Here is a 13017-nt window from a genome sequence, read left to right as displayed (position 1 = left end):
GATACGTAATGGACCAAAGCAGATATTGAGTGGTGTGCCAAGGACGCCAGGCCCTAAGAGGGAGTAGACACTAAGTGGTGTGCCAGTAAGGACGCTGGACCGTAATGCGGGTGGATTGTAAGATCCCACGTTGGTTGGGGAGGGGTAAGATCCCACGTTGGTTGGGGAGGGGTAAGATCCCACGTTGGTTGGGGAGGGGTAAGATCCCACGTTGGTTGGGGAGGGGTAAGATCCCACGTTGGTTGGGGAGGGGTAGGAAGCATTCCTTATAAGAGTGTATAAACTTCTCCCTAGCAGATGCGTTTTGAAACTATGAGGCTGACGACGATACGTAACGAGCAAAAGTAGATAATATCTGCTAGTGATCGAACCACCTAACTCAAGCTATAAGAGTTGGTTAGATTTATGTTCGATTTGGATTGGATTGAGTTTTTAGGAAGTAAAAATATATGGTTTAATTATTGGGTTGTAACTTTGTTGTCAGTTCACTTGATCAACTCGAAAATAGGGTTCCCAAGCCAACTTATCCCAATCTGTTCGTGACTTGTAAATATTAACATTTAAATAGTTCAAAGGATCACCCCCAAATTTAAGGTTGGTACCACGGGTCACAATCGCACTCTTGCAGTAGCAAAACGAACATTTATTCTAAACCTAAAGCAAGTCAACCATGTGATACTCAAACCTCATAGGTTATATCGACGTATGCTTGAACCTTAAGTCACATTTAAGAGAAGCGTTTTTTAAAACGTAATCGAGGAAATACATTGAAAACAATATTAAAGAAATCAAACTAAAAGCGAGTAGATAACAACAACAATTGCGATACCAACTGTCATGTCATGTAATGTCGTGATCTACGCTCGCCACAAGTCTTGAAAAAAATTATTTTTTTATTTTATTCTTGGAATTGCCTCGATATATAATGCTGGAATCCCCTACGGATTCGGCCATTTGAGTTTTCTCGGAGCAAAAAATGGAGTCGGAGGTCCGAAAGCCACCGGAGCTGGCACTGCTCTCTCAGAGTACTGAAGCCAATCCCCCGTCGAGATCAAGGCCGCCGCCGAAGCGATTTGTGAAGAACCAAATCCCCGATTCCATCCTCAACAATTTGGCCTTGAACGCCGCCATCTCCCTCCTTCCCTCCAACTACAACTTTGAGGTTCACAAGTGCGTATGGCGCATCCTCTCCTCCGGCGCCTCCCGCGTCGCCCTTCAGCTCCCCGAAGGTCTTCTCATGTACTCACTCATCCTCTCCGATATCCTCACCACTTTCGGCAAGGCCTCCCACTGCTTCGTTCTTGGCGATGTCACTTATGGTGCCTGTTGCGTCGATGATCTCTCCGCCTCCGCCCTCAACGCTGATCTCCTTATCCATTACGGCCATAGCTGCCTCGTCCCTATCGATTCCACCACGATTCCGTGCCTGTACGTTTTCGTCGACATTGCCATTGATGTGCCTCGTCTTGTTAATACTGTTCGTCTCAATATCGATGGTCTTGATTCCACCAACTTAGTGCTTGCCGGAACGATTCAATTTGCCTCTGCCATTAGAGCTGGGAAGCTGGAGCTCGAGAGGCATGGCTTCCGGGTTTTAATCCCCCAGTCCAGGCCATTGTCTGCTGGCGAAGTTCTGGGCTGTACGGCTCCGAAAATTTCCTCGTCTGCTTTCGGCAATGACGGGGAGACTGTTGCGGTTTTTGTTGCCGATGGGAGGTTTCATTTGGAGGCTTTCATGATAGCGAACCCCGGAATTAGGGTTTTCCGATATGATCCATATGTTGGTAAGTTATTGCTTGAGGAATATGATCATGTAGGAATGAAGGCGTCGAGAAAAGGCGCGGTTCTGAAGGCGAGGGAAGCGAGAAATTGGGGTATTGTGCTGGGGACCTTGGGAAGGCAAGGGAATCCCAAAATTTTGGAGAGATTGGAGGAGAAGATGAAGTCTAAAGGATTTAATTATACTGTTGTTTTGATGTCTGAGATCAGTCCTTATAGAGTGGCTTTGTTTGAGGATTCGGTGGATGCTTGGATTCAGATAGCTTGTCCCCGTCTTTCAATTGACTGGGGAGATGCTTTTGCTAAGCCTCTTCTTACTCCATTTGAGGCTGAGGTAGCTCTTGGGCTAATCCCTGGTTGGTGGGAGAGAACAAACGCTGCTAAATTGAGTTGTAATGATTGTGAGAAATGTGGATGCAACAGTGATCAGGTTGAAGGGGAATATCCTATGGATTATTATGCTCAGGATGGTGGTGAATGGAACTCTTCCTATGTAAAGAAGAAAGTTTCTCGCCCTGTTGGGAGAAGAGATTGAAGAGGAATATCCTATGAACTAAACGCATTCAAGATTGCTTAAGGTTCTATAAGTTAGATGACTTTATTGTCTACAGCTTTATTTAAAAATTGGTCTGAAACTGCAATTGAAGCTTTATGAAATCTTACTGATGCATATGGGTTTGCTATGTTTTCTATGGGATGGTTGAGTTGTACAAAATCATCTTCTTTGGGTTTCTTTTGGAATGTAGTTTATCAGTTGGGTTATTAGTTATTTCAAGTTAATTGAATGGTTAGGCGAGTTTCCTTCACTGTAAATTGCCTATTTATTGGTATGTTCTGTGATTCAATTTTGAGTGCTGTACATGAATTGCTTGCACTTGAGCGTTTTTGGTCCAGTACTTTATTAATGCTTGTGCTGCCTTTTGTCTCTGAAACTTCTTGGAGTTGCATGCCAGTGCTCCTTTATGGAAATACAACATAAAATTCTTCATTAGATTAGGTGAGTTCCTGCATGTAACCGCTCATAACAGCTCAAGCTCACTGCTAACAGATATTGTCTTCTTTAAGCTTTTCCTTTTCGGCTTCTCCTCAAGGTTTTTAAAACGCGTCTGCTAGGAAGAAGTTTCCACACTCTTATGAAAAATGTTTTGTTCCCCTCTCCAACCGATGTGTGGGATCTCCTCCACCCCCTTTGAGACCCAGCGTCCTCGCTGGCACTCATTCCTCTCTCCAATTGATATGAGATCTCACAATCCACCTTCCTTCGGGGCTTAGTGTCTGGCTCTGATATCATTTGTAATAGTCGAAACCCACCGCTAGTAGATATTGTCCTCTTTGGGCTTTACCTTTCAGGCTTCCCCTCAAGGTTTTTAAAACACGTCTCTCAGGGAGATGTTTCCACACCCTTATAATAAATGTTTGGTTTCACAAGTTCTTGTTGGAGAACTAAACTACACTTGGATTCGTGGATGCTAATTACGTTTCAGTGATGGAGCAATACAATGTTCTGGTGAGTTCTTACTTTGATGAGTTCTTACTTTGATGAGTTCATAGATTAGGAACAAACATATGTTGATTTCTTGGAATCCAAATTCATTTTAAACATCAAATCAGCAAAAGAAAGTTTAAGAAGTTTACGACAGAAAAATGGTCCACAAAGGTTTCAATTCCGAAGGGTAATTGCTAAATCTAACTATTTACAGGGCCTATTCTTGTACAAAATTCTTATTCGGTGGAATGAATTCTTTATCTGATTACTCAGGCTGCTGAATGCGTGATATTTTTCCTGTTGGGACTTGTGTGCAGATGAGAGCATAGGTCCTTGTTGAACTATTTCCTCTTCATTAACATACTGTTTTCTCTTGTTGTACAAGAACACCAGCTCAATATCAAAGTAGCAAGCAATATCAAAACAAGATCTTTGATGTTAAGTGGTCATCTATCAACTGCAAAGGTTTGGTTGAAGGATACAAAGATCAGGCAAGTACCCAGTCTTTGGTCTTTTCTTGATTCTAAAATAACATTTTTTCCCTCTATTTGATGCTTGTTCCAGAAGCTTTTATTATCTATCTTAGTCATTATAACATTTTTGTTACACACGTTGCTGAAATGTTGTCTGCATTGACTATCATGCTGATAAATTTTTTTGTGATTCTTCTTTATCCATACACCTCTTTTTTTTTTTTGTTGACTCATGCTCTGGGACAATTGAGTTTGGAGATAAGTTCATTGTCCGTTTCGGTCCGTTACGTATCACTGTCAGTCTCACGATTTTAAAACGTGTCTGCTAGGGAAGGGTTTCCACACCCTTATAAGGAATACTTCGTTCTCATCTTCAACCAGTGTGAAATCTCACTATCACCCCCTTTGGGACCCAGTGTTCTCGCTGGCACACCGTCTAGTGTTTGCTCTAATACCGCCTGGTGTCTGGCTCTAATACCCCTTTGGGATCTAGTGTTCTCGCTGGCACAATGTCTAGTGTCTAGCTCTAATACCGCCTGGTGTCTGGCTCTAATACCCCTTTGGGACCTAGTGTTCTTGCCGGCACACCGTTTAGTGTCTGGCTCTAATACCGCCTGGTTTTTGGCTCTAATACCCCTTTGGGACCTAGTGTTCTCGCTGGCACACCGCTTGGTGTCTGGCTCTAATACCATTTGTAACGGTCTAAGCTCACTACTAGTAGGTATTGTCTGCTTTGGCCCGTTACGTATCGTTGTCAGCTTCACAGTTTTAAAACGTGTATGCTAGGAAGAAGTTTCTATACTCCAACTGATGTGAAATCTCACAATAGTCATTTTTTTTTTAGAATGCTAACGTGCGAAACAATAAATAGAAGGGAGTATGATACCTCGATAGGACTGCAATACTTTTTTGGATAGTGATTTCATTGTCATTCTTTTTGGATAGTGATTTCATTGTCATTGGTGTAGCTAGTCTTCCGCCTACATTAACTGTAATGCTTGTAGGGATACCTTTTAAGTCTACACTTTTTTCTTGTAGTTTTTTTATTTTTCGTTTTTCTTTATAGTCAATTGAATATTTATGGTTGCAGTTATTTCACGAAACATTATTGTATATGTGTTTCGGGTATACGAAGAAAACTTATGTTAAACCCTCTCTCGTCCTCTTGTTCGTTATGATATACTCGCACTAAGTTCTCTTATTATTTTTTGAATTCAACTCGTGGATGTTATTTTTATAAATTAATGACAAATTTACGTGTCATTAAATTTGAAATCAATTATAAATTGACACACTTCACAAATTAAATTTTAAGACAAAAATTGACAAAATTCAAATAACGTGTCATTTGGCTCGTAAAGTTTGCTAGATACTCTCGTTAAGAACAAGTTGAAGTACAAAGAATTCTTCCAGAATCAACAATTCAAAAGTCGATGCAACACGATAATCCAACAAACCAAGAGATAACATTCCTGATATCATCAATAAAAATTCTTTATATCAGGTTTGTTAATCGGCGGGAGAAAAATAGCTTTATCGAGTTTTAAAGGTTCATAAGAGGATTGAATTGGCTCGACTGCAAATTCTATTTGTTTTTCGTAGCTTTACGAGTGTTTGAAGGTTTAGGATTATAATTGCTTTAGAGTTCAAAAAAGGAGAGGGAAGAGGAGAATATGTTTTACCTCGTTCAATCGGGTGGAGGAGAAAGAACCAAACACCTATTTACCGAGTTTAACATGAAAAACAATTTCAAATCATATCCTATTCCTTCGTGAATTAAAGCTTTATTAGAACATAAATGTAACGACCCAGATCCACCGCTAGCATATTGTCCTCTTTGAGTTTTCCCTTTCGAGCTTCCCCTGAAGGTTTCCACACCCTTATAAATGGTGGTTTGTTTTCCTCCCCAACCAATGTGGGACATCTCCTTCCTTCCTCCAATCAATGTGGGACCACCTCCAAATCCACACCCCTTTGGGGCCAGTGTCCTTACTGGCACACCGTCTCGTGTCTATCCCCCTTCAGGGAACATCGAAAAGGCTGACACATCGTCCGGTATCTGGCTCTGATACCATTTGTAACGACCCAGATCCACCGCTAGCAGATATGGTCTCTCCTTGAAGCATCCACACCCCTTTGGGGCCCAGTGTCCTTACTGGCACACCGTCTCGTGTCTATCCCCCTTCAGGGAACATCGAAAAGGCTGACACATCGTTCAGTATCTGGCTCTGATACCATTTGTAATGACCCAGATCCACCGCTAGCAGATATGGTCTCTCCTGAAGCTTTAAAACGCGTCTGCTAGGGAAAGGTTTCCACACCCCTATAAATGGTGATTTGTTCTCCTCCCCAGCCAATGTGGGACGTCACAATAAAAAAAAAAAAAAACCCATCAACTACAAAATAAAATAATACTCTGCAAACTAAAATAACAATTCAATTCAAAGATTCATAATGTTCTTCCAAGAAAAAATGATTCAAACTAAAATAACAATTCAATTCAAAGATTCATAATGTTCTTCCAAGAAAAAATGATTCAGCTCACAAACTCTACCATAAGTCCTAAAACACTGCAAATGCATACAACTCATGACCTCAAAGCCAAACAAAAGAACCACTCTTTCGTCTCAAGATGCCTAACCGCCGCACCGTGTAAAGACTCCTTATGAAGCATACAACTCATGACCTCAAAGCCAAACAAAAGAACCACTCTTTCGTCTAAGGATGCCTAACCGCCGCACCGTGTAAAGACTCCTTATGAAGCTTTCCTCCCTTTTGAACACATTCTAGGTCCGATTCGGATTCCCCCGTCCTCTCCTTTTCACCGACAGACAAGAAGTATGAACAATACCAGCCCAACTATTCCAAGTACTAGTTTGGCTTAAAAAACTACCTAAAAAAAACCCCATAAATACATTATTTTGTTCTTTGTTTTCAAGGAAAAGCCATTCCAAACTTACAACTTCAAGAACTTAGCTCATCAATCTCTCTTTAGACAATATAAACAAATCTTCAAAAGCAAAAACTAACCAAACTTTACTTAACATATGACACAGTGTTGAAGTAAGAGATCATTGACTTAGCATCCGAACTCTTGTTCAGAAGCATTTCCTGTGAACGATAGCGGGACCCGACTCGTCGTATTCGGCCTTTGTTATCCACATCTGCATCATTAAGTCATAATCATAAACGAATGCTATGTATTATTCTACCGAGCCTGTTCGATATTTGTAAATGCAATGGAGTTTGTATATCATGAAGGTAGTGATTATAGAACATACCTGTTGGAAGGTACTGAGGGATGCTAGGATGGATCCTCCAATCCAAACACTGTACTTCCTTTCTGGAGGAGCAACGACCTTAATCTTCATGCTGCTCGGAGCAAGAGCGGTAATTTCTTTGCTCATACGATCAGCAATGCCGGGGAACATCGTTGACCCACCACTGAGGACGATGTTACCATACAAGTCTTTCCTGATATCGACATCACACTTCATGATGGAGTTATACGTGGTTTCATGGATTCCAGGAGATTCCATGCCGATCAGAGATGGCTGGAAAAGTACTTCAGGGCAACGGAATCTCTCAGCTCCGATTGTAATTACCTGCCCATCTGGTAGTTCGTAGCTTTTCTCAATGGCCGAACTAGTCTTGGCTGTCTCCAGTTCTTGCTCATAATCAAGGGCCACATATGCAAGCTTCTCCTTCACATCACGGACAATTTCCCGCTCGGCGGTTGTCGTGAACATGTAACCTCTTTCGGTGAGAATTTTCATTAAAGCATCAGTCAGATCACGACCAGCAAGGTCGAGACGTAGGATTGCATGAGGGAGTGAAAACCCCTCATATATTGGCACTGTGTGGCTCACTCCATCACCAGAATCCAACACAATACCTGTTGTCCGACCACTGGCATAGAGAGATAAAACGGCCTGGATTGCAACATACATAGCAGGGACGTCGAACGTTTCAAACATGATCTGAGTCATCTTCTCCCTGTTTGCCTTCGGGTTGAGCGGTGCTTCAGTAAGAAGGACCGGATGTTCTTCAGGAGCAACACGAAGCTCGTTGTAGAACGTGTGATGCCAAATCTTTTCCATGTCATCCCAGTTGCTTACAATGCCATGCTCAATTGGGTATTTCAATGTAAGAATACCCCTTTTTGACTGAGCTTCATCCCCAACATATGCATCCTTTTGGCCCATTCCAACCATCACACCGGTATGACGTGGTCGACCGACAATACTAGGAAACACAGCCCTTGGAGCATCGTCACCGGCAAAACCAGCCTGCAATGTTCAACGAGACGTTATCACAACATCTCTACATACATATATTATTAACACTAAAAGCAATTCTCGAATCAGAAAGCTCGAATTCTTTTATTTGAAAAGAACTCCTTTTTTATTTCAATTTTCATTCATGAACTTAAAATGAAATTCGAAAAAAGATCCAAATATTATATATCAATCCATGAACTTGAAATGAAATTTTGAATTTGATCTTTGTCATTTGTAACAGGCCAAGTCCACCGCTAACGGATGTTGTCTGCTTTGACTCGTTATGTATTGCTATCAGCCTTACGGTTTCAAAACGCGTCTATTAGGGAGAGATTTCCACACCCTTATAAAGAATGCTTCGTTCTCCTCTCCAACCAACGTAGGATCTCACAATCCACCCCCCTTGGGGACCCAATGTCCTCGCTAGCACACCGCTCAGTGACTGACTTTGATACCATTTGTAACAGCCCAAGCCCACCGCTAACAGATATTGTCCACTTTGACACGTTACGTATCACCGTCAGCCTCGATTTTAAAACGTGTCTGTTAGGGAGAGGTTTCGTTCTACTCACCAACCGATGTGGGATCTCACATCATTACATCAAGTGTCCCTATGTGAGCTTGTGTTTTAAACAACGCATATCGAATTTAATACCTAGCTCAAAGACCAAATTCAATATCGAATTCATCACAAAACTTCGACGACAACAACGAAAACAAATTCTCAAGAACAAAAACATGAGTATTCCACTAACCTTGACCATTCCAGTTCCATTATCACAGACAAGAGGTTGGATATCTTCACCATCAGCCATCTTTCAACCTAATACAACACAAAACCAATATCACCATGAACACAAACCACACGATCCCAAACTTTAGAACAAAGACACATAACAAGAACAATCAAATCAGCTATTCAAACAATCATGTATTCTCTCAAAACAACACCAGATTCTAAACATCATGTCCAATAGAGCGATCGCAAAATCAAACAGAACCAACAATCGATTCTGATCAAGACACCACTAGAAAGACGATCATATTCGATTGCAGAAGAAGCAGCCAACAAAAAGGAAGATGATCATGAACGAATTCAAGCAAAACCGATATGAAATCCGATGATCAACACAGCATAAACCAAAGAGAAACAAAATTCCACAAGCAAAAGTAAAAGGGAACGATCAATAGAATGAACTAATCAGAATAAGAACAGAAACCCAGATGAAAAAACCGCAAGATCAACCACCATAGACACGCACCTTGATTGATAGGCACAGAAACAGAGCGAAAATGAAAGAAGAAGCAGCGTGAGAGAAAGGGGTTTTGGGAAAATAGAAGAACAAAATTTGGGGGTAAAAAGACGAAGGGGTTTATAAAGAGGAAACAAACAGCAAATGCAAATGCAAATGAGACCCAAATTCAACAAAGTCCAAATTCCAAATTGGAGTGAGTTGACACAGCCGACCATGGCTTGGCTTCAAAGCCTGGAGTGGCAAAGGGAATAGACATCAGCATGGCATGGGCGGCTATCAAAGCAAGGCCGGTGCTTGTTTTGGCATGCCAGCTACCGACCCACCTGTCCCTACTCATTTCTGAGTTGGCCATTCCCAGCTTTTTCTAATCAAAATCATTAATTTTTCTCAAAACCACAAACTCACAAACATTTCAACTTAGAACTTATAAAAAAATTGTCAAAAGTGATGACATAATCATCGCGTTCTTTGACTTTTGCGTAGAACGTTTATGGATATGTAATTAGTTTCGGTAAAAATTGGTATGAATAAGAAAAGATTGAACAAATAAGTCAACCTATCAATAAGGGTAATTGACACTTATAGGTGTTTAGTTCTCCTCCCCTCCCCAACCAATGTGAGACTCTCACAATCCACCCCTTTAGGGCCCTACGTCTTTACTGGCACATCGCCTCGTGTCTACCCCATTCGGGGAAGAGCCTCCTCACTGGCACTCTTTACTGGCACATCGCCTCGTGTCTACCCCATTCGGGGAAGAGCCTCCTCACTGGCACATGGTCCGGTGTCTAGCTCTGATACCATTTGTAATGACCCAGATCCAACACTAGCAGATATTGTCCTCGACTTTCCCTTTCGTGCTTCCCCTCAAGGCTTTAAAACGTGTATGCTGGGGGAAGGTTTCCACACCCTTACAAAGGGTGTTTTTGTTCTCCTCCCCAACCAATGTGGGATATCACAATCCACCTCCCCTTCGGGGCTCAGCGTCCTCGCTGGCACTCGTTCCTTTCTCCAATCGATGTGGGAACCCCTCCAAATCCACCCCCGTGTCTACCCCCCTTCGGAGAACGGCGAGAAGGCTGGCACATCGTCCTGTGTCCGACTCTTATACTATGTGTAACAACCCAGGTCCACCGCTAGTAGATATTGTCCTCTTTGGGCTGTCCCTTTCGGGCTTCCCCTCAAGATTTTAAAACGCGTCTGTTAGGGGAAGGTTTCCACACCCTTTTGTTTCGTTCTCCTCCCCAACCAATGTGGAACTCTCACATTTTTATTTAAAGTATACTATTGGATAAAGTATCGAACTTTACCGGTCATAAACTAAATTAGTATCATATGCGAGAGTTTCAAGAGAGGAGATGAGTTAATCAATAAGTCAATCTAAATAGTTTATTGACAATCAAATTCGTTGTCAAAATTATTGTAACTTTCAAATTTTAGCGTTTAAATTGAATCATATAATTAAAAACGAGAAAATGATGTTAATGTTATTATATATATATATAATAACATTAACATCATTTTCTACTTTCAAAGTCGTGTATAATTTTTTTTTATATGTAATGATAATTTAAGTTATGGGATCTCAGGCATATTGTATGTTCATTTAGTCATGTCTGTTATGTTTTGTACGGACACACGTACACTCACGAGTATTCACATTCTTTTCCTTTCCATTGATTCTGGTCGTGAGTATGCGATAGTCCATATTTAGGCCTCGATGGTATATTAATGAGTCTGCGTAGTGAGTCCATGTACAATGTTCGTAGAGCCGAAGGAAAATTATGAATTGAAGCCACAATAGTTATGACGTATGTTATATGTGCTTGCTTTTTTCAACCTGACAGTCGAGTCACTTACGGAGTATTTTTAAACACTCATTCTTTTTCTAACATTGTTTCTAGGTAAAGGCAATAGACCTCGATGAGTCACTTTGACATGCACACAGTACCAGCCCAGTTATACACTAAAAGTAGAGTGCACGAGCTGGCCCAGCTCCCAACGCATCTGGAGGATACCAATTGATTTAATATCTGGGTGATTCACCCCATTTCACTAATGTTGAAATAGGTCGAGAATCCGAAATGATGGTAGAGCACAAGCTGCCATATTTCGAGAGTCGCCGCTTTGTCACAGATCCACTATAGTTTCATCTCGAACTTCTTCTTGACCCGTCCAATTTAAAAATTAGGATAATTAAAGGAAATACTTTTTCTTTTATATCTATAAAAAAGGAACTTTAATATATATATATATATATATATAATAATAATATCGAATCATAATCTAATTCTTTTATTAATTGTATTTTTCAAATGACAACTTGTTCAAACAAAACCCAAGCCATCAATTTAGACTTGATTTGTGAATTAATAATGACAAATTGAAATTTTAATTTTATAACATAAAAAACTATATAATATGTTAAAATACCTTATTTTATTTATTTATTTATTGTATAATGTCTCATACTGGTCCGTCTTAATAGATAAATAATGCCACGTTGTTAAGAAACCACCCAAATCAAGCCAATAAAATACATATACACAAGAAAATTAAACGATTAAAAAAGTCTAAATTTTTCGTGTTGAAAATTGTTAGAGGATCAATAAAGATCACGAGTATATAAGTGAGACATATTATATCCATTGGTAAAGGGTATTTTAGGGAAATTAAAAATAAAATCATAAAAGTTTGATCAATATCATTACTAATGTGGAGGGTCGTTTGAGTCAGGGGTGTTCGTGAGTTGGGTCGAGACATTTATTAGATTTCATCCGATTGTTCGGGTTGTAAAAATTTCAAACCAAAAAACCCTCATGAACTCAAACATTTTGGGTCCGGTTGGTTCAGGTTATTTATTTAAATTTTTTTAGAAAAATGAGCTGTTTGTTAGATGATTTAGGGCCGGACTTTGATACCATGTTAGATGAACGCAACTAACTTTGAGTATAAGCTCTCATGGCTTTACTTCGGGCTTCCCCAAAAGGCCTCATACGAATGGAGAGAGTATTCTTTGTTTATAAACCCATGATCATTTCCTAAATTAGTCGATGGATGTAGGAGTTTCATCATCGAACATGGCGGAATCGGGCAGCTCGACGAGGACATGGTTGTCACGAGTGGCGATGGCAGCCACTTGGGAAATGGTGAGGGTCTGTCCTCCAAGCTTAACGAGAGGCCTGCCGATGTCTTCCAGCATGCGCTTGACCTCATCGAGGTGGCTGCCCTTGGGGGAGTCGGCAGCCAAACCCCAGTTGAGCGGGTCCTGTGTATGGGGGATGCTGCATAGGCTCTCTTTTTGCTGCAACGCAAGTGCGGGTGCCATCGCAATTACTTGCACACACTTATCAAGCTCAGAAGGTTAGCTTAGTGTGGTTTGTGGAAGCCGTATATAGTAAGATAATTTCAGTGATTTACTATTACCAAATCTATGATTTACTGTTACCAAATCTATGATTTCATGGTTTGTTACTAAATCTATGATTTAAGATAATCTAGTGATTTACGAGTTTTTGTTACCAAATCTATGATTTCCTATTACCAAATCATAATTTCATTATACACATCTAAATACACGAGGTCGTGACCCTAGATCACTGTGCCATTCAACCTAACAAATACATCGACTAATAATATAAATATATATATAGTTCGTGTATTTACTTCTCAAATATATTGATTTATTAGGATTTTTATCATCTTTTAATGAAGTTTATAGTGAGAAGTGCAAATTTTAAAATAAA

General features: G+C 40.5%; 2 protein-coding genes across 3 annotated transcripts; one reads left to right on the top strand and one right to left on the bottom strand.

The window, feature by feature from the left end:
* Positions 1-936: 936 nt before the first annotated feature.
* On the top strand, positions 937-4888 carry LOC111792145 (diphthamide synthesis DPH2 family protein). Of its 2 annotated transcripts, none has more exons than XM_023673478.2 (2): positions 937-2357; positions 3659-4888. In XM_023673478.2, the coding sequence occupies exon 1, from the start codon at positions 977-979 to the stop codon at positions 2312-2314; it is 1338 nt and encodes a 445-aa protein (XP_023529246.2). In that variant the 5' UTR covers positions 937-976; the 3' UTR covers positions 2315-2357; positions 3659-4888. The 2 variants fall into 2 exon arrangements, with proteins under 2 accessions (XP_023529246.2, XP_023529245.2); XM_023673477.2 differs by having other exon boundaries at positions 3651-4888.
* Positions 4889-6211: 1323 nt separating this feature from the next.
* On the bottom strand, positions 6212-9434 carry LOC111792146 (actin-7). The gene is made up of 4 exons (XM_023673479.2): positions 9281-9434; positions 8774-8841; positions 7020-8027; positions 6212-6902 (listed from the first exon to the last, which is right to left on the bottom strand). The coding sequence occupies exons 2-4, from the start codon at positions 8831-8833 to the stop codon at positions 6837-6839; spliced, it is 1134 nt and encodes a 377-aa protein (XP_023529247.1). The 5' UTR covers positions 8834-8841; positions 9281-9434; the 3' UTR covers positions 6212-6836.
* Positions 9435-13017: the final 3583 nt, after the last annotated feature.

This window comes from Cucurbita pepo, chromosome 4 (assembly GCF_057944985.1).
Source record: "Cucurbita pepo subsp. pepo isolate OVF chromosome 4, ASM5794498v1, whole genome shotgun sequence".
In the NCBI taxonomy this organism is placed as follows: domain Eukaryota; kingdom Viridiplantae; phylum Streptophyta; class Magnoliopsida; order Cucurbitales; family Cucurbitaceae; genus Cucurbita; species Cucurbita pepo.
The sequence above is the reverse complement of the archived record's forward strand: the minus strand, read 5'-3'. Positions and strand labels throughout refer to the sequence as shown.